This window comes from Phocoena phocoena, chromosome 8 (genome assembly GCF_963924675.1).
Source record: "Phocoena phocoena chromosome 8, mPhoPho1.1, whole genome shotgun sequence".
NCBI classification, from domain to species: Eukaryota; Metazoa; Chordata; class Mammalia; order Artiodactyla; family Phocoenidae; genus Phocoena; species Phocoena phocoena.
The window spans coordinates 97748650-97774774 of NC_089226.1; the positions used below are offsets into that span (position 1 = coordinate 97748650).

Consider the following 26125-nt stretch of genomic DNA (forward strand, 5'->3'; position numbering starts at 1 on the left):
TAATTATATTCTGAATGTCTTTTTTGGGAAGCATTCCATCTTTCGAGTCCAGCAAACATTAGCTTAATTTATTCTTTCCCTAAGGGAGCCAGGCTATTTTTATTAAATTAAATTTAATTAATTTTCTGGCTATTTTTACATGCAAATAATAAAATGGTTCAAGCTAATCCGTGCTTTTTCTTTTTTTTTTTTTTTTAAAAAAACTAAGGGCCCAGCAATGTGTCCAACATTGAAGTAAGGACCAACACCACAGCAGCAACCTTAAACTGGCAGAACTTTGATGAAGCCTCTTTCAGGTACACCTACCGCCTTCTTATGGAGCAGGATGGAAATGCCAGCAAGGCCACACAGATAGTCACAGGCGTCGGCATCACCTACGCTACAGTCACCGAGTTAACACCTGGCTCCTCATACACCGTAGAGATCTTCACACAGGTGGGGAATGTCACCGAGTCACTGGCACCTGGCTGGCAGTCATTCTGTACAGGTGAGTAGTCCCACGTGCCTCTTGGACTCCTTCTTGTGTGATGCTGGCCTTGCACACAGGTTCTTGAAATAAACTCTAGTTGATTAGCTTTTGTGTGGTGTGTGATAACAGACCCCAAGCTCTCTGAGCATCCTATTAGCTTATTAGTGCTATCTTGCTGCCCGCATCATTTATTCATTCAACAGATATGTATTGAGCATTTACGATATGCCAGGCACTGTTAAAGGACACAGACAAGGCCCTGCCTTTCTGGAACTTTTATTCTGGTAGGGAAGACATAATAAACAAGATAAACAGGTTATTAGTTGATGATTACTAAGGAGGGGGGAATAAACAAGGATGGGGGAAATGAGATATTTATCTTGGGAAGGCTTCATTGAAAAGCTGACTTTTGAGTAAAGACTTGAAGGGTGTAAAGCAGGCCATGTGAATGTTGGGACGTAGAGCATTACAGGCAGAGGGGCAGCCAGTGCTGGGGTGCTGAGCCTGGAGCGTGCCTGCTGTATTGAAGAAAGAGCAGGAGGTCAGGGTGGCAGAGGTGGATCCATGGGAGCAAGAGGGGGAGGGGGAGGAGTTGAGGCCCAAGATGTAAGAGGTGATGGGCCAGGGCATGGATGACGTCCGGGCCTGTAGTTCATAGTTTGGCTTTTACGCTGAAGAAGACGGAAAGGATATTGTTAAAATGGATGCTCAGCTTTTTTGCCTTTCTTGATCCTGAATGTCTCGATGTAAAAGGTGTGATCTTTTAAAGGGAAGAAGAGCCCTGTGTTTAACTGAGGGAACTTTCAGAGAGTAATCGGGGAATGTTTTGTGGACGACTGTGAGTACTTCTGCTGACAGTTTTGATCGTGGGGCCTTTATTTTTTTTGTTTGTTTGTTTGTTGTTTTTTGCGGTACACGGGCCTCTCACTGTTGTGGCCTCTCCCGTTGCGGAGCACAGGCTCCGTGGCCATGGCTCACGGGCCCAGCCGCTCCGCGGCACGTGGGATCTTCCCGGACCGGGGCACGAACCCGTGTCCCCTGCATCGGCAGGCGGACTCTCAACCACTGCGCCACCAGGGAAACCCGATCGTGGGGCCTTTATCACCTCTGTGTCTGTGTAGCACCCTACTCCCTACCCTCTTTGCACCTGCTTCCTCCCTTCCTTAGACCAAGCCATTCAAATGTGTTTAGGCTGATTTGGAAGGGGAACAGCGGTCTCATCGGATCAGCCTCCCTGGTAGTGTAGGAGCTGGAACCTTGATGACCTCTGAGTTTTCACATGGAGTGGCTAAAGGGATCCCTGCAGCTTTGAGTCCCTTCTGCTAACTCAGGCTTCATTCACCAGGTCTAGACTCTGATCTTTGGTATTTGGGTGGCTTCCATTGCTAATGTTTATCTTAGCTACAATTATTGTAGCCTGTAGCAAAAGAAGGATATCTATGAGCCTTTATGAGTGGGGATGGGTGGAACAGGAACAGTGGGAGTAGGTATGCATTGGGCAGGTTACCTTTCCAGGCCTCAGGTGGAGAATGTGGGCGTTGCACTAGGTGACTCTTTAGAATCTTCTCCTGCTTTAAAACACTGCAACATTGAAGTAATGGTAATACTCCTCCCACCCCCGGTACATAAATACAGAGTTTCCCATTTACATCAGTTTTTTGTTGGCCCTGAATAAAACGCCATTGGCCCTCAGATAGGTAGAGACAAATAACACCACATTTTAGAGATGAAGAAACCGATACCGTTTACCATTGATTATTTAGCCTGTTGTATGTGTAGAAAACACGCTGGACTTGGATTTAGAAAACCTGAGATCCAGTTTTGGCTTCGCCACTGACCAGCCATGTCATCTTTAGCAAATTGCTTAATCTCTCTAAGCCTCAGTTGATTCATCTGCAAAATAGGACAATATTAACCCTGCCTCTTCCAGAAGGATTATCAAGTGGGCCCCAAAATGAGGTGCCGCAGGCGAAGAAGTTGCTACTGCCTCCACTGTATTGTCGCTACCTCTCATGGAGCCCTGTGCTCTTCCAGCCTGGACCCTGACAGCCACTGTTTCATTTAATCCTGAGACAGCCCTGCAGTTGAGGCTCAGAACAGTTGGGGGACTGACCCAAGGTCACACAGTTCAGTAAGGCCCTATTCAAGGTCAGCCTCTGCCTCTTCTGTCATGCTCCATGGCTGTCTCCTTATCACCAACGGGCCAGGAACCTCCTGCTCCCCAAGTTTCAGTATTTGCAAAGGCAAAAGTCCAAGAATTGGGCTTCCCTGGTGGCGCAGCGGTTGAGAGTCCGCCTGCCGATGCAGGGGATGCGGGTTCGTCCCCTGGTCCGGGAAGATCCCACATGCTGTGGAGCGGCTGGGCCCGTGAGCCGTGGCCGCTGAGCCTGCACGTCTGGAGCCTGTGCTCCGCAACGGGAGAGGCCACAACAGTGAGAGGCCCACGTACCGCAAAAAAAAAAAAAAAAAAAGTCCAAGAATCTCATGATGTACTGTTCTTGCCTTGCAGACCCTGCACCAGTAACCTCCTTCCACTGTGAAGTGGTCCCCAAAGAGCCAACCTTGGTCCTCAAGTGGGCCTGCCCTTTTGGAATCAACACAGGCTTCGAGCTGGAGGTCAGCCACGGAGACTGGGAGAATATGACGAACCTGGAGAGCTGCTCCTCGGAGAACGGCTCTGAGTACAGGACAGAAGTCACATATTTGAATTTTTCTACCTTGTACAACATCACCGTCACTGCCCGGTCCTGTAACAAGATGGCATCGCCCACCCAAAACACCTGCCTCACTGGCATCACAGGTGGGCTTCAGGGAGGGCAGGGTGGCCAGGTGACATTGTGGTCACCTTGGAAAGCTGACCCAGAGGCTCTGCAAGTGTGGCCTAGAAACCTGTTTCTAAAAAAAATTAATCCAAAAATATTTGTTTTTGTTGGCACGGACTGTTAACCCAATTCTACAGAAATCTAGTCTATATATTCTATAGAATCTGTATAATCTATAGAAATCTAGTGAGAGGGAATATTTTACATTCCAAAAGTTTCCTTCGTTTTACAGAATAATTTGTTGCCACCTTTTCTTTTAAGTAAGTTCCCCTAAAATGTTCAAATATACACAAAAGCAAAGGACAGTATAATGGGATCCACGTACCCATCGTCACTCAGTTGAACATTTGTGAGCATTTGACCAATCTTTTTCGTTTATATCCCCTCCTCCCTTATTGGACTTCTTTGAGACCAGTCCTGGTTATTCTATAGTTTTATCTGTAAGTTTTTCAGTATGTATTGCTGCAAGACAGGGACTCCTGTTCCCTTTCTTTCAAACATAACCACATTACTATTGACATTACCCTTAAAAATTTAACAATACTTTTTTTTTTTGGCCATACTGCATGGTTTGCAAGATCTCATTTCCCTGACCAGGGATTGAACCTGGGCCACAGGAGTGAAAGCCCGGAATCCTAACTTCTAGGCCACCAGGGCACTCCCAACAATCCTTTTTTTTTTCTTTCTTTTTTTTTTTTTTACTATTATCAGATAGATATTCAGTCAAGATTCATATTTCCCTAGAATCTGTATTAATAAGCTCTCCAGCTGTTTTGGGAAATGGGATCATTCACAAGAGATCCCCCTAGTTAATCTTTTCATGACCACCTTTTATTTTGAACTTGGAAAAAATTGCTTCTTTGCTTTTTTTTTTAAATTGAGATATGGTTGATTTACAATATTATATTAGTTTCAGGTGTACAACATAGTGATTCATGATTTTTATAGATATACTGCATTTAAAGTTATTATACGATATTGGCGGTATTCCCTGTGCTGTACAGTATATCTTTGTCACTTATTTATTTCATACATAGTAGTTTGTACCTCTTAACCCCTACCCCTGTCTTGCCCCTCCCCCCTCGCCTCTCCCCACTGGTAACCACCAGTTTGTTTTCTTTATCTATGAGTCTGTATCTGTTTTGTTATATTCATTCTTTGTTCCATTTTTATCTGTCTTTCGCTCCCTGTGTCTTTGCCAAAATTATGTCTTAGGTCAACCTGGTGGAGTTGGTTTTGCTTTGTGCTTTTTGAATCCTGGATATACTATTTCCTTTAGGGTATCAGAATGTTTCCAAACAATTTCTAAAGAATTGGTGGTTGAAATAGTAAGAAGAAAAGGCTTCTTACTTCAGAGACACTGACTTGGAAAATGGCTGAGGGATTCTACTGACAGAGCCTTGGACTTAGGCAGACCTGGGTTTGATTGTAAAGTCTACCTTTTACCAGCTGTGTGATCTCAGAAAAGCTGCTTAACCTCTCTGAGCCTTGTTTTTCTTAGTTGTAAAAAAGGGGAAATAATACCTACCTTCCAGGACTGTTAATACAAATTAGATGAGGTAGTGTAGGTGGAAGATCACTTCAGAGCTGCCATGTATGGCTAGTCAAGTTGTGCACTGCATAGTTCCATGGGACACCATTCATGTAGTCTACTGTGCGCGTGGGACTCCTTGGAGTCGTGTAGTACACAGTTATATAGGATGGCCCTGGGTCACAATCCTTTGTGTTTCTGCAGCACTCTGCAGTGTAATAGAAACAGTGAACCTTGTTGGGTACTTTTTTGTAGTTCTCTGTTTTATGATGTCATCTCAGTGGGTATAAGCCACTGAGGAACATAAACCATATCTGATCCGGTATCTCCAGGGCTGAGCACAGTACCTAGTGAAGGGAAGGAGCTTGTTAGAGTTAGTTGTTTCCGAAGCTGAGCAGCGCGTGGTAGGGTTAGATAGTGACCACTCAGCATTTAGTCCAGGGATCCTCTCACTTTTTAATCTGTAGCTCCCTTTCCTCAGATGAATTTTTATGTACAAATTTAGCAAGCTTTTTAAATGTACAACTTTGATACTTTTTTATTTAACATAAAAGTGGAGCTGCATTTTCTCTGAGAGAGGCAGGAAGTGCTGGTGGGATGGGTAAACCGGGGAGAGTTGGAGCGATGGTCTTTTAGCCAACACTGGTTGGTTGCTTACTGTGTGCCTGGGTGAGGGACACTATGGTGAGCGTGGCCGGCGAGGTCCCTCTAGTGTAGGACTGAGATAAGCAGTGAGAAGGAAAGGATTTCCAGGCTTTGAGGTGGGTGGAGCTGTCTTGGGGCAGGGAGCTGGGGACTCCTCGCTGGCCCGCTAAAAGGCATAGAGCTGTGGACGGAGTGGGAGCTGGTGCTAGGAAGTGTCTGTTGAGGCAGCTGACACTTAGACGATGGACAGCGCCTCCAAGTGGCCACTGCGGTCAGTTACTTGAGAGGTTGCTAAAGGATGGTTTAGAGCTGTGCCTTCCAATAGAAAATCATGTGAGCCTCCTGTATAATAAAAACTTTTCTAGGAGCCCCATTAAGAAACTGTAAAAAGGAGCAGCTGGAAATTCCCTGGTGGTTCAGTGGTTAGAACTCTGTGCTTTCACTTCTGGGGGCCCGGGTTCGATCCCTGGTCGGGGAACTAAGATCCCATAAGCTGGCTGGCATGGCCGGGAAAAAAAAAGAGGAGGAGCTGAAATGAGTTTTGATCTGAGTTTTGATCACATTTTATTTAACTCAGTATATTAAAAATGTTATCATTCCAACATGTAATTTGTATAAAGTGAGTTATTAATGAGATACTTTATGTCCAAACTTGGGCCTGTCACCTTTCAAGCGCTCAGTGGGTACATGTGGTTAGTGGCTGCCATATTGGACAGCATACATTTGGAAAATTGTGTTATGGTCTTTTTTTTTTTTTGGAGTTCAGTTTTCTCAGTCTCCCTGCATCTTGGTTATAATAACAGAAACACTCAAACTGTATGTGGGAGACCAATTTAGGTAGAGAGAGTGTGGAGAGAGATCATCTTGAATTCACCTTTTCCTTCCTTTCGTGTTCATTTAGAGAGTGGCTTCACAAGCTTAGCTTGGGAAAGGCGAGGCACAAGATCATGAATGCCACTCACGGAATGTTCCTGTGTGGGCTTTTCTGGTTTCCGGGAAGAGGGTCAGTTGGATTTCTCTAGGCAGAGTTTTAAACCTACCCCAGCAAAAAACAAGGACTTCGGTGTGAAGGGTGCAGAGCCGGCATGCAGCCAGGTGTCAGGAGAAAGTATGTTCTCTCCATGTCATCTTTCCTTCTTTCTGGGTAACTATCTGCTTCATCATTGTGCTCTGACCAGCCAGTCCTGGGGCCAAGTCCATGTGCCGGCAGATGTCTGCTTTCAGCTCCCAAGTTCTCACCTTGGAGTTCTACCCACACAGTCTGCGTCTTGTTCTCCTTCTTCTGCCCCCATTCTCAAAATAAGGAATCTGGGCTCTCTGGGTCAGGAGGGACTGGGGGAAGATAGAAAAGGCACGTTATCTTCTACAAACAAGGCTGCCAGGAGGCCACCCTGGCAATGTGGCTGGACCCACTGAAGGGGTCATTGTCAGTCAGGCAGGCTCCCCAAGGACTTGCCATCTTTGTTCCCCACCAGTTCCCATCCCTGCCCTTTGCTTCTAGATTTGCTTTGCATGAGCCAAGCACACAGCTTCCAGAGCAAGGGCAGAACTTGAGTGGGGCACTGCAGCAAATCCTCTCCTTCATAATTTTGTTCCTTCTGTGGTTTTAAAAGTTGGGTGATCATGTTTTCTTTTGTTCTGTTTCAGACCCTCCTTCTCCAGATGGATCCCCTAATATTACATCTGTCAGTCACAATTCTGTGAAGGTCAAATTCAGTGGGTTTGAAGCCAGCCACGGACCCATCAAAGCCTACGCTCTCATTCTCACCACTGGGGATGGTAAGGAAGGGGTCATTATGGGTTAAACAGCCAGTGGGTGATGGCGTGACTGGGTGCCATTTTTGTGCCCACTGAAACGCATTCATGAGACAAACACACGTCTGGTTTTATACTGCGACCCACGCTTTGGCACTCACCCCAGGGTGGATGGGTGTAAGCCATTTGCCTGATGAGCTAGGTCAGAGGTTGACAGACTTAGTGTAAAGGGCCAGATAGCAAACATTCTAAGTTTTGCAGGTCCTACAGTCTCCTTCTCAGCTATTCAACTTTGCCGTTGTAGTGTGAAAGCAGCCATAGAAGATACAGAAAGAGTCAGTATGACTGTTCTAGTATTTACCAAAAGGGGTGGCTGGCTGGATTTGGCCCATGGCCGTGACTTTCTTACCTCTGATCTACGTTTTTCATCTCTTTTGCAGCACAGGGTCTTTTAGGTGGCAGAATATTAGTTTTAACCAAGTTTGTGTCACACACACACACACACACACACACACACACACGAACATGCACGCACAAATCATCCTCAAAGGGTGACTTTCTCTTGGAAGAAAAAAGGAAAAGATTTGCATTTGTAGTGGGAACTTGCAAAGAGCGTTGTCATAGCTGAGAGAGGAGGTGGATTAAATGCTGCTTTTCCTTAAAGGGCTCCATTACATTCCCTGGAAGTGAGACGGGAATGATTTGAGGGTGTCTCTGTTAGCTGTGTGTGGGTGCTTTGCCCAAGGTCTGGGTTTAAAGCGGTGAGTTTTGGAAATTCCCTGGCAGTCCAGTGGTTAGGACCCGGTGCTTTCAATACCAGGGGCCCAGGTTCAATCCCCGGTCGGGGAAATAAGATCCCGCAAGCCATGCGGTGTGGCCAAAACAATAAAAAAGTGCAGAGTTTTGCTGTTCCTGGTGATTCTTTAACTGTGAATTATGCAGTGCCACCCTTGCCCAGTCTCACAGCCTGTGATGCTGTCCTCATCTCCCCAAAGAAGACAGAGCTCAAACACACTGTCAGGGCTGCGGGAATCCAGGAAGACAAGGGATTTGCTGGTGTTGAAAACCTGCAGCTACATCTCAAAAAGAGACATTGAGATCTCTCTCTCTCTCTCTCTCTCTTTCTGTCTTTTGTTTGGGGTCTGTTTCAAACACCTAGTCATTTTGCTGTGAAGGTATTCAGCAAATCCCAAGCTCAGACCTTTGCTGAACAGGGGAGATGATATTGCATGTTGACCAGCCTGACCAGTACCAGCCTGTGATGGATGAGATCACACCCTCCGCGTCAGGTGGTCTGGGTTAGAAATACGACTTTACCACGTAGGCAGTGCAGCTTGGGGCCCAGGTCTTTTTACCTTTCTGTGTCTCATTTTCCCACCTGTAAAATGGGGGTAGTAAGCCTATGTGATGAGATTATTGTGGGGATTAAATGAGTTAATGTAAGTAAAGCCCTTAGAACTTAATATAAGGAAAACCTGGCAGAGAGAGCATATGTGAGAGATGGCAGCTGTCACCACCATCACCCTGGTCATTATTTAGAAACGAGGGAGACTTAAATCTCTGCAATCACTTTCTTATGGCTTTCCTTCTGTGTGCCTTTCTTAGCTGTTCATCCGTCAGCAGATGTATTGAGATATACGTACGAAGATTTCAAAAAGGGGGCCTCGGATACCTATGTGACATACCTCATAACAACAGAAGAAAAGGGATGTTCTCAGGGCTTATCTGAAGTCTTGAAATACGAAATCAATGTTGGGAACGAGTCCACCACACACGGCTATTACAACGGGAAGCTGGAACCTCTGGGTTCCTATCGGTAATGCCTTGTGGTTTTTGCCCTTTGGGGGCTGGGCCTCTGAGTGCAAAACTATATGTGCCTGGGCCATCAGACACTTCTCAGCCACCCCTCTTTCCTCTTGTAACCCCACAGGGCTTCTGTGGCTGGCTTCACCAATATTACCTTCAACCCTCACAATGATGGACTCATAGACGGGGCTGAGAGCTACGTGTCCTTCAGTCGCTACTCAGATGCTGTTTTCTTGCCCCAGGATCCAGGTAGAGGAGCATCTTAGCAATGCATTGACTTTTTGCTTCCAGTATCCACAGGAGCATGGGGGTCTGCACACCTCCCTGGGGCCCCCAGGAGGGTAGGAGAGCCTGGTCTGTCCTCTCAGAAGCTGAGATGTCACTGGGCCATCGGGACCCAGCTCAGCTTCCTCTTCTGAGGTCCCCACAGGCCCCGCCCACCACACTCCCTTCTCTGAATTCCAGTTACACTTCCAATCGGCAAACACTGTTTGGTTCTTTTTTCTCAGTGTAGTCATTTGTGTGCCCATGTACCAGACACACATGTGACTTTTAGGGCATGGAACCCTTGAATATTAGGATCAGAAGGAGCCATGGGAATCATCTTGTCCAACTCCCATTTTATTTTATTTTTAAAAAGTTTATTGAGAGAGAGCAGACAGCAGAAGCAAGAAGATCTACAATCCCGCAGCCTGTGGAACAAAAACTACATTCACAGAAAGAGAGACAAGATGAAAAGGCAGAGGGCTATGTACCAGATGATGGAACAAGACAAAACCCCATAAAAACAACTAAAGGAAGTGGAGATAGGCAACCTTCCAGAAAAAGAACTCAGAATAATGATAGTGAAGATGATCCAGGACTCGGAAAAAGAATGGAGGCAAAGATCGAGAAGATGCAAGAAATGTTTAACAAAGACCTAGAAGAATTAAAGAACAAACAAACAGAGATGAACAATACAATAACTGAAATGAAAACTACACTAGAAGGAATCAATAGCAGAATAACTGAGGCAGAAGAACAGATAAGTGACCTGGAAGACAGAATGGTGGAATTCACTACTGCAGAACAGAATAAAGAAAAAAGAATGAAAAGAAATGAAGACGGCCTAAGAGACGTCTGGGACAACATTAAACGCAACAACATTCGCATTATAGGGGTCCCAGGAGGAGAAGAGAGAGAGAAAGGACCAGAGAAAATATTTGAAGAGATTATAGTCGAAAACTTCCCTAACATGGGAAGGGAAATAGCCACCCTAGTCCAGGAAGCACAGAGTCCCATACAGGATAAACCCAAGGGGAAACATGCCAAGACACATAGTAATCAAATTGGCAAAAATTAAAGACAAAGAAAAATATTGAAAGCAGCAAGGGAAAAACGACAGATAACATACAAGGGAACTCCCATAAGGTTAGCAGCTGATTTGTCAGCAGAAACTCTGCAAGCCAGAAGGGATTGGCATGATATACTTAAAGTGATGAAAGGGAAGACCCTACAACGAAGATTACTCTACCCAGCAAGGATCTCATTCAGATTCAATGGAGAAATCAAAAGCTTTACAGACAAGCAAAAGCTAAGAGAATTCAGCACCACAAGACCAGCTCTACAACAAATGCTAAAGGAACTTCTCTAAGTGGGAGACAGAAGAGAAGAAAAGGACCTACAAAAACAAACCCAAAACAATTGAGAAAATGGTCATAGGAACATTCATATTGATAATTACCTTAAACGTGAATGTGTTAAATGCTCCAACCAAAAGACACAGGCTTGCTGAATGGATACAAAAACAAGACCCATATATATGCTGTCTACAAGAGACCCACTTCAGACCTAGGGACACATTCAGACTGAAAGTGAGGGCATGGAAAAAGATACTCCATGCAAATGGAAATCAAAAGAAAGCTGGAGGAGCAATACTCATATCAGATGAAATAGACTTTAAAATAAAGAATGTTACAAGAGACAAGGGCACTACATAATGATCAAGGGATCAATCCAAGAAGAAGATATAACAATTATAAATATATATGCAGCCAACATAGGAACACCTCAATACATAAGGCAACTGCTAACAGCTATAAAAGAAGAAATCAACAGTAACACCGTAATAGTGGGGGACTTTAACACCTCGCTTACACCAATGGACAGATCATCCAAAGTGAAAATAAATAAGGAAACAGAAGCTTAAAATGACACAACAGACCAGATAGATTTAATTGATATTTATAGGACATTCCATCCCAAAACAGCAGATTACACTTTCTTCTCAAGTGCGCATGGAATATTCTCTAGGATAGATCACATCTTGTGTCACCAATTAAGCCTCAGTAAATTTAAGAAAATTGAAATCATATCAAGCATCTTTTCTGACCACAACGCTATGAGATTAGAAATGAATTACAGGGAAAAAAATATTAAAAACACAAACACATGGAGGCTAAACAATACATTACTAAATAACCAGGAGATCACTGAAGAAATCAAAGAGGAAATCAAAAAATACCTAGAGACGAATGACAATGAAAACACGACGATCTGAAACCTATGGGATGCAGCAAAAGCAGTTCTAAGAGAGAAGTTTATAGCTATACAAGCCTACTTCAAGAAACAAGAAAAATCTCAAATAAACAATCTAACCTTACACCTAAAGGAACTAGAGAAAGAAGAACAAACAAAACCCAAAGTTAGCAGAAGGAAAGAAATCATAAAGATCAGAGCAGAAATAAATGAAATAGAAACAAAGAAAACAGTAGCAAAGGTCAGTAAAACTAAGAGCTGGTTCTTTGAGAAGATAAAAAAATTGATAAACCATTAGCCAGACTCATCAAGAAAAAGAGAGAGAGGACTCAAATCAATAAAATTAGAAATGAAAAAGGAGAAGTTACAACGGACACTGTAGAAATACAAAGAAATACAACGGACACCGTAGAAATACAAAGTTACAACGGACACCGTAGAAATACAAAAAATACAACGGACACCATAGAAATAGACTACTACAAGCGACTCCATACCAATAAAATGGACAACCTGGAAAAAATGGACAAATTCTTAGAAGGTATAAACTTCCAAGACTGAACCAGGAAGAAATAGAAAATATGGACAGACCAATCACAAGTAATGAAATTGAAACGGTGATTAAAAATCTTCCAACAAACAAAAGTCCAGGACCAGATGGCTTCACAGGTGAATTCTATCAAACATTTAGAGAAGAGCTTACACCCATCTTTCTCAAACTCTTCCAAAATATTGCAGAGGAAGGAACACTCCTAAACTCATTCTATGAGGCCACCATCACCCTGATACCAAAACGAGACCAAGATACTACAAAAAAAGAAAATTATTGACCAACATCACTGATGAATATAGATGCAAAAATCCTCAACAAAATACTAGCAAACAGAATCCAACAACACATTAAAAGGATCATATACCATGATGAAGTGGGATTTATCCCAGGGATGCAAGGATTCTTCAATATACGCAGATCAAGCAATGTGATACACCATATTAACAAATTGAAGAATAAAAACCATATGATCATCTCAGTAGATGCAGAAAAAGCTTTTGGCAAAATTCAACACTGATTTATGATAAAAACTCTCCAGAAAGTGGGCATAGAGGAAGCCTACCTCAACATAATAGAGGCCATATATGACAAACCCACAGCAAACATCATTCTCAATGGTGAAAAACTGAAAGCATTTCCTCTAAGATCAGGAAGAAGGCAGGGGTGTCCACTCTCACCACTATTATTCAACATAGTTTTGGAAGTCCTAGCCACGGCAGTCAGAGAAGAAAAAGAAATAAAAGGAATCCAAATTGGAAAAGAAGAAGTAAAACTGTCACTGTTTGCAGATGACATGATACTATACATAGAGAATCCTAAAGATGCCACCAGAAAACTACTAGATCTAATCAATGAATTTGGTAAAGTTGCAGGATACAAAATTGATGCACAGAAATCTCTTGCATTCCTATACACTAATGATGAAAAATCTGAAAGTGAAATTAAGAAAACACTGCCATTTACCATTGCAATGAAAAGAATAAAATACCTAGGAATAAACCTACCTAGGGAGACAAAAGACCTGTATGCAGGAAACTATAAGACACTGATGAAAGAAATTAAAGATGATACCAACAGATGGAGAGACATACCATGTTCTTGGATTAGAAGAATCAATATTGTGAAAATGATTATACTATACTACCCAAAGCAATCTACAGATTCAGTGCAATCCCTATCAGATTACCAATGGCATTTTTTATGGAACTAGAACAAAAAATTTTTAATTTGTATGGAGACACAAAAGACCCCGAATAGCCAAAGCAGTCTTGAGGGAAAAAAACGGAGCTGGAAGAATCAGACTCCCTGACTTCAGACTATACTACAAAGCTACAGTAATCAAGAGAATATGGTACTGGCACAAAAACAGAAACATAAATCAATGGAACAAGATAGAAAGCCCAGAGGTAAACCCACGCACCTATGGTCAACTAATCTATGACAAAGGAGGCAAGGATATACAATGGAGAAAAGAGGATATACAATGGAGAAAAGACAGTCTCTTTAATAAGTGGTGCTGGGAAAACTGGACAGGCTACGTGTAAAAGAATGAAATTAGAACACTCCCTAACACCATACACAAAAATAAACTCAAAATGGATTAGAGACCTAAATGTAAGACCGGACACTATAAAACTCTTATTAGAGGAAAACATAGGAAGAACACTCTTTGACATGAATCACAGCAAGATCTTTTTTGATCCATCTCCTAGAGTAATGGAAATAAAAACAAAAATAAACAAATGGGCCCTAATGAAACTTAAAAGCTTTTGCACAGCAAAGGAAACCATAAACAAGATGGAAAGACAACCCTCAGAATGGGAGAAAATATTTGCAAACGAATCAACGGACAAAAGATTAATCTCCAAAATATATAAACAGCTCATGCAGCTCAATATTAAAAAAACAAACAACCCAATCCAAAAATGGGCAGAAGACCTAAATAGACATTTCTCCAAAGAAGACATACAGATGGCCAAGAAGCACATGAAAAGCTGCTCAACATCACTAATAAGAGAAATGAAAATCAAAACTACAATGAGGTATCACCTCATACCAGTGAGATGGGCATCATCAGAAAATCTACAAACAACAAATGCTGGAGAGGGTGTGGAGAAAAGGGAACTCTCCTACACTGTTGGTGGGAATGTAAATTGATACAGCCACTATGGAGAACAGTATGGAGGTTCCTTTAAAAACTAAAATTAGAATTACCGTTTGACCCAGCAATCCCACTACTGGGCATATACCCAGAGAAAACCATAATTGAAAATGACACATGCACCCCAATGTTCACTGCAGCACTATTTACAATAGCCAGGTCATGGAAGCAACCCAAATGTCCACCGACAGACGGATGAATAAAGAAGATGTGGTACATATATACAGTAGAATATTACTCAGCCATAAAAAGGAACGATATTGGGTCATTTGTTGAGACGTGGATGGATCTAGAGACTGTCATACAGAGTGAAGTAAGTCAAAAAGAGAAAAACAAGTATCGTATATTAACACATATATGTGGAACCTAGAAAAATGGTACAGATGAACCGGTTTGCAGGGCAGAAAATGAGACATAGATGTAGAGAACAAATGTATGGACACCAAGCGGGGAAAGCGGTGGGGGGATGGTGGTGGTGGTGTGATGAATTGGGCTATTGGGATTGACATGTATACATTGATGTGTGTAAAATTGATGACTAATAAGAACCTTCTGTATAAAAAAATAAATAAAATAAAATTCAAAAAAAATTTATTGAAATACAGTTGATTTACAATGTTGTGTTAGTTTCTGGTACACAGCCAAGTGATTCAGTTATACACATATATATTCTTTTTCATATTCTTTTCCATTATGGTTTATCACAGGGTATTGAATATAGTTCCCTGTGCTCTACAGTAGGACCTTGTTGTTTATCCATCCTATATGTAATAGTTTTCATCTGCTAATCCCAAACTCCCAGTCCTTCCCTCCCCCACCCTCCCTCCCCGTTGGCAACCACAAGTCTGTTCTCTGTGTCTGTGAGTCTGTTTCTATTTCGTAGATAGGTTCATTTTTGTCATATTTTCAATTCCACATAAAAGTGATATCATATGGCGTGTCTTCCTCTTTCTGACTGACTTCACTTTAGTATGATCTTCTCTAGTTGTCTGTGAACACCTCTTGAAGTGGCTCCCATTTGGACTTTTCCCAGGTGTCATCTGTGGAGCAGTGTTTGGATGTATCTTTGGTGCCTTGGTTATTGTGGCTGTAGGAGGCTTCCTCTTCTGGAGAAAGAAAAGGTGACTATTGCTTATGTTAACAATAATATCCTACTTTTTTTTTTTTTAGTTTTTTTTTTTTTTTTTTGCGGTACGTGGACCTCTCACTGTTGTGGCCTCTCCCATTGCGGAGCACAGGCTCCAGACGCACAGGCTCAGTGGCCATGGCTCACGGGCCCAGCCACTCCACGGCATGTGGGATCTTCCCGGACCGGGGCATGAACCCATGTCCCCTGCATTGGCAGGCTGACTCTCAACCACTGAGCCACCAGGGAAGCCCAATAATATCCTACTTTTAAAGGGAGCTTTGTATTGTGGGTAACCAGACAGTCACACAGATGGAAGGGATAGTATAGTGAGCCCCCAGGTCCCCATCATCCAGAGTCTTCACTGTCTGGCCAGTCTTATTTCATCTCAGTCTCTGAGCTGGAGGGTTTTCTTTTATTTATTTATTTATTAAAAAAATTTTTTGTTAAGCATTTATTATTTTTTTAAATATATTTATTTATTTGGTTGCACCGGGTCTTAGTTGTGGCAGGCGGGCTCCTTAGTTGCGGCTTCAGGGCACATTAGTTGTGGCATGCATGTGGGATCTAGTTTCCTGACGGGGAGTTGAACCCAGGCCCCCTGCATTGGGAGCTCAGAGTCTTAACCACTGGACCACCAGGGAAGTCCCTGTGAGCTGGAGGGTTTTAAAGCATTAGGTCATGATAAACACTGCAACAGAATGGGCTGCTTTCAAACAGGCGTTCTAGTTCACAAACCAGAGTGTTAAGAGATGGCGTTTTAGAGTCAGCTAAGTTTGAACACATGCTCTGTCTCTGACTGGCAGTTAGGGAGCTTGGCTTTAAGGTCTTGGTTAATCTATGATACGGGGATGATAACAGTGCCTAACTTGTGCCGCCTAGGAGCATTAAATGAAAAAAAGTGCTTTGACAGTATCTTATACCTCTTATGATATTATTATTTTATCTGTACAGTTACTCTTTGGGGTAGTTAAATAGTAAAAATAGCAACTCTGTCTTGAGCACTTACTGTGTGCCTGGACTTGTGCTTTTCATGAATTCTGTCATGCATGAGGCCCTATGAGGCAGGCCTCCCAAGCCCCATTGCAAGGATGCAGAAGCTGAGTGTAGGAGGTGTGGAAATGGACTTGGACCTGGACTTTGCTTTTCATTGCACACCCTCCTGCCTGACCATGCAGGGTGTGAAGCCTGTGTATCAGCTGGGATTTATTCACTGTTATCGGGTGCTGCCAGCCAGGGGATTTCATCCGGGCCCAGGGTTTCTAATGCATCCTACACCTGGTCTTCTGCCACCGCCTTGCTCTCGTGGGTTGACAGGCAGTGCCCGTATTACATCTTTTTGCATTAGATTCTGATTTTTTTTTTCGAGGGAGGGGTCAAAAACAGCTTTATTGTTTCTTATTAAAAGAAAAGTTTTACATATTTACGGCAAAAAGTTAAAAAACAGAAAAGAAGGGCAAAGAAAAGAAATAATCCATAATCACACCCATACAAAACTACTCTTAACATCGATGTGATTACAAAACTCACACAAATACACACACGCATCCCCACAAACAGAATCATATTATACATATTTTCTGGCCTGCTTTGTTCACAAGACATCGTGGACGGCTTCAGATCTTCTTCATCTTAAGTGGCTGTTGAGTATTCAGCTGTATAGAAATTATTCAACCAAATTCCTGATGTTTTCAGGTATTTTGTTAGTTTGTTTGTTTGCCACAGTTGCTTATCCTTGTGTGTAAATCTGGGCATATTCATGATTACTCCCTTAGGCTAAATTCCAAGCTGGGAAATTGCTGGGTCAGTGGGTATGCATGTTATCAATTTTGATACGTGCTGCGAAATTGCCTTCCAGAAAGTTTTTTTCTTTTAACGCCAGCATGGGGTTTAGCCAGCAGTACAGAAGAGTGCCAGGTGCCCGACCACCTTGCCGACACTGGGTGTATTTTCTGGTTTATTACATTAACTTTATCAGAAAGCCTTTCTCAAAGCCGAAACCAAAACCAAAGCCAAACGAATAACAAACCAAGAAAACAAAAACCAGAGCACTAAAGAATGAGTGTGGCTTTACGCTGGGGTGGTGCAGCTGGTGTGTATTTACCCAGAGGAATTCCTACACATTGCTTGAGTAAGATTCTTCAATACTTTTAGATGGTATAAAAGAGAGTAACTTGGGCTTCCCTGGTGGCGCAGTGGTTGAGAGTCCGCCTGCCGATGCAGGGGACGCGGGTTCGTGCCCCGGTCCGGGAGGATCCCGCATGCCGCGGAGCGGCTGGGCCCGTGAGCCATGGCCGCTGAGCCTGCGCGTCCGGAGCCTGTGCTCCGCAACGGGGAGAGGCCACAACAGTGAGAGGCCCGCATACCGCAAAAAAAAAAAAAAAAGAGGCTTATACTCAGCATTTGCTGCTTAGACCGTTAAGTCTAGTATTTGTGAGCAGGAAGTAATGCTGTGTATGAACTAATGCTCAGCGAAAAGGCATTTTGTAGATACGCAAAGGGGACAAAGCACAGAATTAAGCTGTTTTGATCTAATGGGTCTTTCTTTTTCTTTCAAAACAGGAAAGATGCCAAGAACAATGACGTGTCCTTTTCTCAAATTAAGTAAGTCTCTAGAGTTGTGCGTCTTAATGCATTGAATCCCTCAATCTGTTCAGTGCCTATTTTGAGGTTTTTTGTTTGTTTGTTTGTTTTTGATGGAAACTGTTGCCACTTTTCCCGATCGACAGGTTTGGACCTAATCCTCCAGAAGTCCTTATTAGCCTTGTTATTCTGCGAGGAACCTATGTTTCCTAGTCTCCTGAAGCTAGCTTCCTTGCCATGTTGTACAATGGCAAGGGGAGCCATACTTTTGCCATATAGTCTACCCACAAATATATATTTTGTGATTCAAAAAAGGTTATGAAGATCTAGGAGGAGAGAACTTGCTCAAAGTCCCAAAACCAATCAGTTATATAACAGGGTCTAGAAGTCAGATTTCCTGATTCATATTTCATTGTTTTGTAAATAACATAGTGCCACCACCTGCCACCGCCCGCCCGCCCGCCTCTTGTACTACAGGTTTTCTTTGGGAAGATGTTTGCTATCATCTCCAGAGTCATGGTTGAGTCATTTTTTTCTAACTGCTTATTGTTTTTCTTTCCTTTTCTATGATGAAGACCTAAAAAGTGAGTAAACTCTCCACTTTTTAAAAAAATAACTTGTATTTTTCTATTTTGAGTGTGAACTTGGTTGAATGCAAAAAATCCTGTTTTGTTTTCCTAGATCCAAGTTAATCAAAGTGGAGAATTTTGAGGCCTACTTTAAGAAACAGCAAGCTGACTCCAACTGTGGATTTGCAGAAGAATATGAAGTATGTGGCTATAAATGTTGTGTTTTTAATTGCTCTACGTTTGTCCCGAAAGTTGGAAAACTGCCTGTTTCCGTTTTATGGTGAAGCTTTGGGTGAGAGGCAGCCCTCTTTGAGGGGAGAGAGAAGCTCTTGCATGTCCCCTGGGGGCCCCTCTGAAACCTCTTGGGGAGGATCCCTCCTTGCTTCATCCAGCTTCTGGAAGCCCCAAGCATTCTTGACTTGTGGCCATAGAACCTCCATCTTCATATGTCTCCCTTGTGTGTCTGTATCTCAGTGCTTTTTCTCCTCTTATAAAGGCACCAGTGATATTGCGTTAAGGGCCCTGCCCTACTGCAGTATGACCTCATCTTATCTTGAGTACATCTGCAAAAGCTGTATTTTCAACTCAGATTTCATTCACAGGTACCAGGGGTTAGAACTTCTGCATATCTGTTTGAGGGACACAATGTTACCCATAACATCTCTGCATTCCCACTCTGTTCTGTCCTACTCTCTGAGTAGTATAACATTTGAACACTGAATAAATGAACAACTCATATGTTCTGTTTTTAGGATCTGAAGCTTGTTGGAATTGGTCTACCTAAGTACGCAGCTGAACTGGCTGAGAATAGAGGAAAAAATCGCTATAATAATGTTCTACCCTGTAAGTTGTTTTTTCCACATTACTTTCCCTTTTTTCCATCACTGGCATCACATCTCTAACAGTAGAGGGGAGAAGAATCCAGATACGAACTAACCACTTCCATAGCCATTCCTTAGTCACCTTCTGTGTGCATATGCCATTGAATTCCGTCCTCACAATAGCCTTATGAAATAGGTAGTAGATGAGGAAAATGAGGCACAGAGTGGCTAGGTGATTTGTCCAGAGTCACACAGATAGTCATGGTGGGACCAGACTTGGACCGAGTCTGTCAGTTTCATTCAGGGAAAAGGCCAGAGTCTGTGCTTTGAACCCCTTTATTCCCACAGCTCTTCTATTTCAGTTAGTATAGCTCTGGAATGAAAGAGAGCAGGATGAGGGCAGGCAGGGAGTAATGCTTTCTGTTTGTCCAGACACGTCTCTGGTCGGCTGAGTACATTGCACGGCTAAATGTGAATTACATTTGGGTTCATTCCTGTCTTTTTTTTTTGTTTTTTTAAATTGTCTGTTTTACTTGAAGTTGTGTTTTTCTTTCCTGGCCTGAAATGTTAACTTCTGTTTAGATTCAGGATTTTCTAGCTCCTCCCTTCGTTCTCTTCATTCCTCGCCACCCCTCCAGCACTTATATTGACAGCAGACATTGACTCACGCGTGTGCTGAGAGAAACGCTTTTAAAACTAGGTTGTCGGGATCTGCCTCAGCTCTGCGCTTTGAGGGTTAACACAGGATTATTGGCCCGTTCTTGTGGATGTCTGTGGAGATTTTCAGATCCAGAGTTTGGCTGTTGTTTTTATTGGGAAGATTTCAGGCTGACACTCATGTTGGTAACCGGGTTTAGAATTGTTGTTTTTTTGTTCAGGGGAGGGTGAGATAGTGGATAGTCAAAGACAGGGAAACATAGGAGCTGCTGCTTATAGCTCAGGCTGATCGTTGAGATTTTAAGGATATTATTTCATTTCTGGAGTTGGACAATTTTGTGTGTGTGTTTTTTGAGATGACAGTATATAGGAAACATGAGAATTTTATGCTTTACGTCCTTCCACTTATAGTAGTCTTTTTTAAAAAAATTGTTCTTTTCCATCATGGTTTATTATAGGATATTGAATATAGTTCAGTATAACTGTGTTATACAGAACCATGTTGTTTATCTGTTTAAATCTGCTAATCCCAAACTCCTAATTTATCCCCCCACTCCCTTTCCCCTTTGATAACTATATGTTTGTTTTCTATGCCTGTGAGTCTGTTTCTGTTTTGTAAATAAGTTCATTTGTGTCATATCTTAGATTCCACATATGCCACTTACAATAGTCTTATGCATTCAGTTTATTCTTGCATTTGGGACTGTCTTTTTATAACAATTTTTTTTTATGAGAATAGAGAAAGTGTGAAAGTCTTAACTGAGTATCTACCCTGCTATAGTGGAAAGGGCACTGGATTTGAATTCTGACTGCCATTCACCAGATGAAAGTGCTTGGAAAAATCACTTAATCTCTCTGACCCTCAGTTTCCTCCTCTTTAAAATGGGCGCAGAAGCTTGTAGTGTGGTTATAAGGAATAAATAACATTGCTGAGGGCCTTCCCTGGCTCATGGCACTCACCCAAGAATGCTAATAGTTGGTTTCTCCTGAGAAGGCGGTCTGGAGTGGTTAAGACCTTGGGACCTGTTGCCAGGCTGCCCGGGTTCTAACTGTGGCTCTGCCACTGACTAGCTCTGCCCAGGTGATCATGTAACTTGTCTGTGCCATAGTCACATCTGGTGACTGTGGGAATGAAATAAGGTCGTGGATGTAAAACGCCAAGCCATGCAGCTTCAAGGTGTGATGGAGCCCCTGTGTTGCCACACAGGGTTGGGTTGCCACACACAAGGTTGGGTTCTGCACCCATTTCTCGCATCAGAACAGGTTATCATGCAAACGAAAGGCCATTGCTTATGAATGCAAATAAACTTTATGGTGCTTTTGAGCCCAGGGCCTCACCCATGGGACATTCTCCTAAATATCTGTTAGATAAATGAAAACGACAGTTTTTTCTCTTGTATTCAACTCAACTCACACCTTTGCTTCTATTCTAACATGGAACTCTTTTCTTTGAATGTCACAGATGATATCTCCCGTGTCAAACTTTCAGTCCATGCCCATTCAACTGATGACTACATCAATGCCAACTACATGCCTGTAAGTGGAGAGCAGGGCCCATAGTGCTGGCTGGTTAGGAGGAGGTCCTCCTGCTGTCCGTCTCTTTGAGGTTGAATACGTGCTGCTTTCCATTTTTAGGGCTACCATTCCAAGAAAGATTTTATTGCCACACAAGGACCTTTACCCAACACTTTGAAAGATTTTTGGCGTATGGTTTGGGAGAAAAATGTCTATGCCATTGTCATGTTGACCAAATGTGTTGAGCAGGGAAGGGTAAGTATCTTTTATTTTTATTATTATTCAGTTCAATTCGTTCGTTCATATTTACTGTGGTGGGAGGGTATCTTAAAAATGATTTGTCCTTTTTTAAAAATACACTCCCCCAAATATTAGCACCTCTGTTCTTAGAAGTGTGTTTTCTGACTTTTTCTCCTCTAAGAGGAAAGTTTTAGAAAAATGTTTAAAAACTCTATGTTATCATTGCTTTCCTTTGTGGACAGAGAGCAATGTTCTCTAGTCATTAAGTCACTGCTGCTGGCATTAATGAGCAGCAGGGGCTGGGTTAGTGAGGCGGAAGAAGTCACGTGCAGCTCCGTTGTTCATCAGCTCTGTGGATGAGTGCAAGCCGACCTGCCTCCGAGCAGCCAGCTCTACCTGTGACATGACCAATTTGACCAACCCAGTGATTTTCAAACTTAGTCTACAGCATTGCGACCCTTTCTTTATGCAAAATTTCTGATGTATCCCAAGAGAAGTCTCAGCAGTTCTCTCTCCCTTCTGATGGCCTGGAATCCTCCCAGCCACTTCCATCCAAGATAAGATTTCTTCTAGTAATAAAATCCCATCTTTCCATAAGTGGACCAAGGAGAATTGAAAAACATGGGCTAAATTCAGAAAGTCTGTGCCTGAGGAATAGGACCTAATGTGCTTTGTGAATTTTTTCATGTAGGTTTGTTACTTAAAGAATAGGATAGGAGGGCTTCCCTGGTGGCGCAGTGGTTGAGAGTCCGCCTGCCGATGTAGGGGACGCGGGTTCGTGCCCCGGTCTGGGAGGATCCCACGTGCCGCGGAGCGGCTGGGCCCGTGAGCCATGGCCGCTGAGCCTGCGCGTCCGGAGCCTGTGCTCCGCAACGGGAGAGGCCACAACAGTGAGAGGCCCGCGTACCGCGGGAGAAAAAAAAAAAAAAGGATAGGAGTCAAGTCCCTTTTCTTTTTGGGTTATGCTAGTTCCCCAACCAGGGATTGAACCTGTGTCCCCTGCATTGGAAGGGCAGAATCTTAACCGCTGGACCACCAAGGAAGTCCCAAGGAGTCAAGTCCCTAAGCCAGTGGTTCTGAAACTTTAACGTGCATCAGAGTCACCTGCAGGGTGGCTCCGCCTCCAGAGTTTCTAATTCAGAGGGTCTGTGCTGGACCTCCGAGTTGCATTTCTGACAGTTCCCGCTGCTGCCGCTCCAGGATGCATGCTTTGAGTAGCACTGTCCCGGAGATAGTGCCAACCTGTCAGGCATCATTTCTTTTTTTTTTCTTTTTTTAATAGTAGAGCTTTTATCTATTTAATTTTTGGCTGCGTTGGGTCTTCGTTGCTGCACGCAGGCTTTCTCTAGTTGTGGCGAGCGGGCTCTAGAGCCCAGGCTCAATAGTTGTGACGCACGGGCATAGTTGCTCCGCGGCATGTGGGATCTTCCCGGACCAGGGCTTGAACCCGTGTCCCCTGCATTGGCAGACGGATTCTTAACCACTGCGCCACCAGGGAAGTCCCTGGGCATCATTTCTTTTAATGTTCTGTTCTTTCACTTTAATTTAGCAGATGTTTATCCAGCCCCAAGTATGTGTAAGGTCCTGTGCTAGGGGCTGGGGTTGGAGGAAGGAAAGGTAACAAAGAACAGTTAAGAGGTGGTTCCCTTCATATTATTTGTGACACAGAAGGTTGGGCTCTGCACCCATTTCTCGCATTAGAACAGGTTATCATGCAAACGAAAGGCCATTGCTTATGAATGCAAGTAAACTTTATGGTGCTGTTGAGCCTGGGGCCTCACCCATGGGTCGTTCTCCTAAATATCTGTTAGATAAATGAAAATGACATAGTTAAATTAACAAAGAACAAGAAGATGAATTTAATGGGTCCTTGTTCATCATCAGGCGGGAGAGAAGTGGATGTTACTGACCCTGGGTGACAGGGGAAGAGAGCCAGTGTATTTTCTGCACTAGATTCTCCATATATGTTATTTTTTCCTATAACAACCCTGTGAGGTGTTATTATTTTATAGATGGGGAAAATGAAGCTTAGAGTTTAAGAACTTGCCCACAAGGTAGTAACATAAATCCAGCGGGTAAGAGACAACCTGGGCAAAACCTCCATGTCAGTGTGTGTCCCAGTCCTGTGTTCTATCTTGGAGCAGTGGTCCAGAAGCCGGGATCTTTTAAAAAATACTGATCCCTGGGTCAGAGTCAGCATCTCTGGAGGTGGGAAGCAGGCATCTGTTTTTAAAGCAAAACAAACCTCTGAGGTGAGTCAGATATCAGTCAGGGTTAGAAACCATTACAGGAGAGCACACTTTGGAAAGTTTAGAGAGAGAGTGTGTGTATATATGTGTGTGTGTGTTTTCAGTCAGTCTTGAGGTAGTCTCAGAGAGCAGTTGTTTCCTGATTTTTATTTCTGTTCACATCTGCCATTGACTTTATAAAAATCAAAGACCCCCAAATGATTTAATCTGATTCTCTTTACTGGTGTCCATATTTGTATTGCAATTAGTGTGTATCTAAAAGTATTGGGGAAAGTTCTCATTTCTTCTGCTGCTTAGGGTTATAGGTCAGTCAGAGAAGTTTAGTTCAGGGAGCAGTTAGTGGAATGGCTGCCGTAGGCCTGGGGGAGCTGGGTGGGCGTGGTGTCCCCTGTGAAGGAACAGCTGCTGCTTAGTTCTGAGTCCGTTTTTGTGCAGAAATGGGGGCTCAGTGTTGGCTAGATCTTCTGATTTTTCAAGAGAAGCTAGAAATCTGGATTTTTATGGGAAAACTCCCAAATTTAAAAAAGTTGGCAGGAATCGTAAATTTTAAAAAACCCAAAATTCCAAGGGTCAGACAGAACCCACCTAAGGGATGGATTCAGACCCCGGGCGATGCTAGTTTTCAATATCTGGTCTCCTTGTGAGGCTTTCGTGATGGTAGGTGGTTTGATCTGAGTCTTTGTATAAAAACACATTTTATTCTAGACCAAATGTGAGGAGTACTGGCCCTCCAAGCAGGCTCAGGACTATGGGGACATAACGGTCGCAATGACGTCAGAAATTGTTCTACCAGAATGGACCATCAGAGACTTCACAGTGCAAAATGTAAGTAAGAGGTCAAGAAGGATAAGTCTCATATAACATTAACATATATAAACCTTTGGTTGGTACTTTTTAGGTTGGTATTAACCAATTTTTTTATGCATCAGAATTATATTTTTGCTTTTTTCTTTACAGAATAAAACAATCCATATCTGCATATACTCTAAGGCAGCCCTTTGGCTTTGCTTTCTTAAAGAGAATTTCCTAAGTTGTTCTTAAATAAAGTGAATCTTGAGAGCATGGCTCAGTATCTGTACTCCTTTCCTTTCACTTCCACGTGACCTGCTCATAGAATTTTTGTTACAAATCAAGGCCGTTTTGGATTATTTGGTTGGAAATATGACATCAGGAGTGGCCATCTGCTGTTGGAATAGTTTATAATGACAGTTACAATAATAGGATTCCAGGACATATACACATGGCCTCCCTTCCCCCCAAATGTTATGAAAACAAATGCAGTTAAATTATGTAGGCATTCTGGGAAGTCAGTTTATGTGTCCTTTTAATTTTTTAAAGGATGTTTAAAAATAGAATCAGTGTCATGAGCAACACTGAAATCTTTTGATGGCTGCATAAATCAATATAGCCCTCTGCAGTTTGTATCAAAGGCATAAAAATCTCCGTCCCCCTTTGATCTGGTGGTCCCAAGTTTGAGAATCTGCCCTAAAGGAATAATCTGAAATATAGGAGAAGGCTTATTATTCATAAAGATGTATCTGAGTATTATTTATAATGGGGGGAAAATTTGGAAACTGTGCAAATATCTAGCTTTTGGAGTATAGATAATGAAACTATAGGTTATCTAGTCACTGTATCATTATTCAGCTATTAGAAATGATGGCTATGGAGACTGCATAATTACCATGAGGAGAAGTTAGAGTGTAATTAAGGGAAATATACTAGGAGACAAAATTTTATGCACATCATGAATAGTGCATAAAAGAAAAACCTGGAAGTAGATTTAGTAGAGCTGCATTTATGAGGGGCTGGTGGGCTGGTTTCCAGTTTATGAGAATTATCCTTGAAGATTTCATAAGTCATTTCATGCTACACTGTTGTAGTATATTAACTCTTTGCTAATTGCTGTGTCTCAAAGGCTCTGGCCTTTGAAAATAAGTAAATAATTTGAAAATAAGTAAATAATTCATACTTATTTCAATTCCTCTCCTGGAGATGCCGTCAAAGCAGTTAACCATGTATTGAATGGGTCACATAAATAATGCAGTTCACCATAGCTGAGAATCCCTTAAAATGTCATACTTATTTCTATAGATTTCACCCATT

General features: G+C 42.7%; 1 protein-coding gene across 1 annotated transcript in view; it reads left to right on the forward strand.

Moving 5' to 3' along the window:
* PTPRJ (protein tyrosine phosphatase receptor type J) overlaps positions 1-26125 on the forward strand; it is a 48500-nt gene that overhangs the window by 17132 nt on the left and 5243 nt on the right. The window contains exons 7-19 of the mRNA XM_065882435.1: positions 209-487; positions 2979-3269; positions 7115-7246; positions 8828-9038; positions 9153-9277; positions 15293-15380; positions 17948-17989; positions 18544-18552; positions 18650-18737; positions 19290-19380; positions 21478-21551; positions 21651-21785; positions 24725-24844. Coding sequence (XP_065738507.1) covers positions 209-487; positions 2979-3269; positions 7115-7246; positions 8828-9038; positions 9153-9277; positions 15293-15380; positions 17948-17989; positions 18544-18552; positions 18650-18737; positions 19290-19380; positions 21478-21551; positions 21651-21785; positions 24725-24844 — 1685 coding nt within the window. The remainder of the gene's footprint in view (positions 1-208; positions 488-2978; positions 3270-7114; positions 7247-8827; positions 9039-9152; positions 9278-15292; positions 15381-17947; positions 17990-18543; positions 18553-18649; positions 18738-19289; positions 19381-21477; positions 21552-21650; positions 21786-24724; positions 24845-26125) is intronic.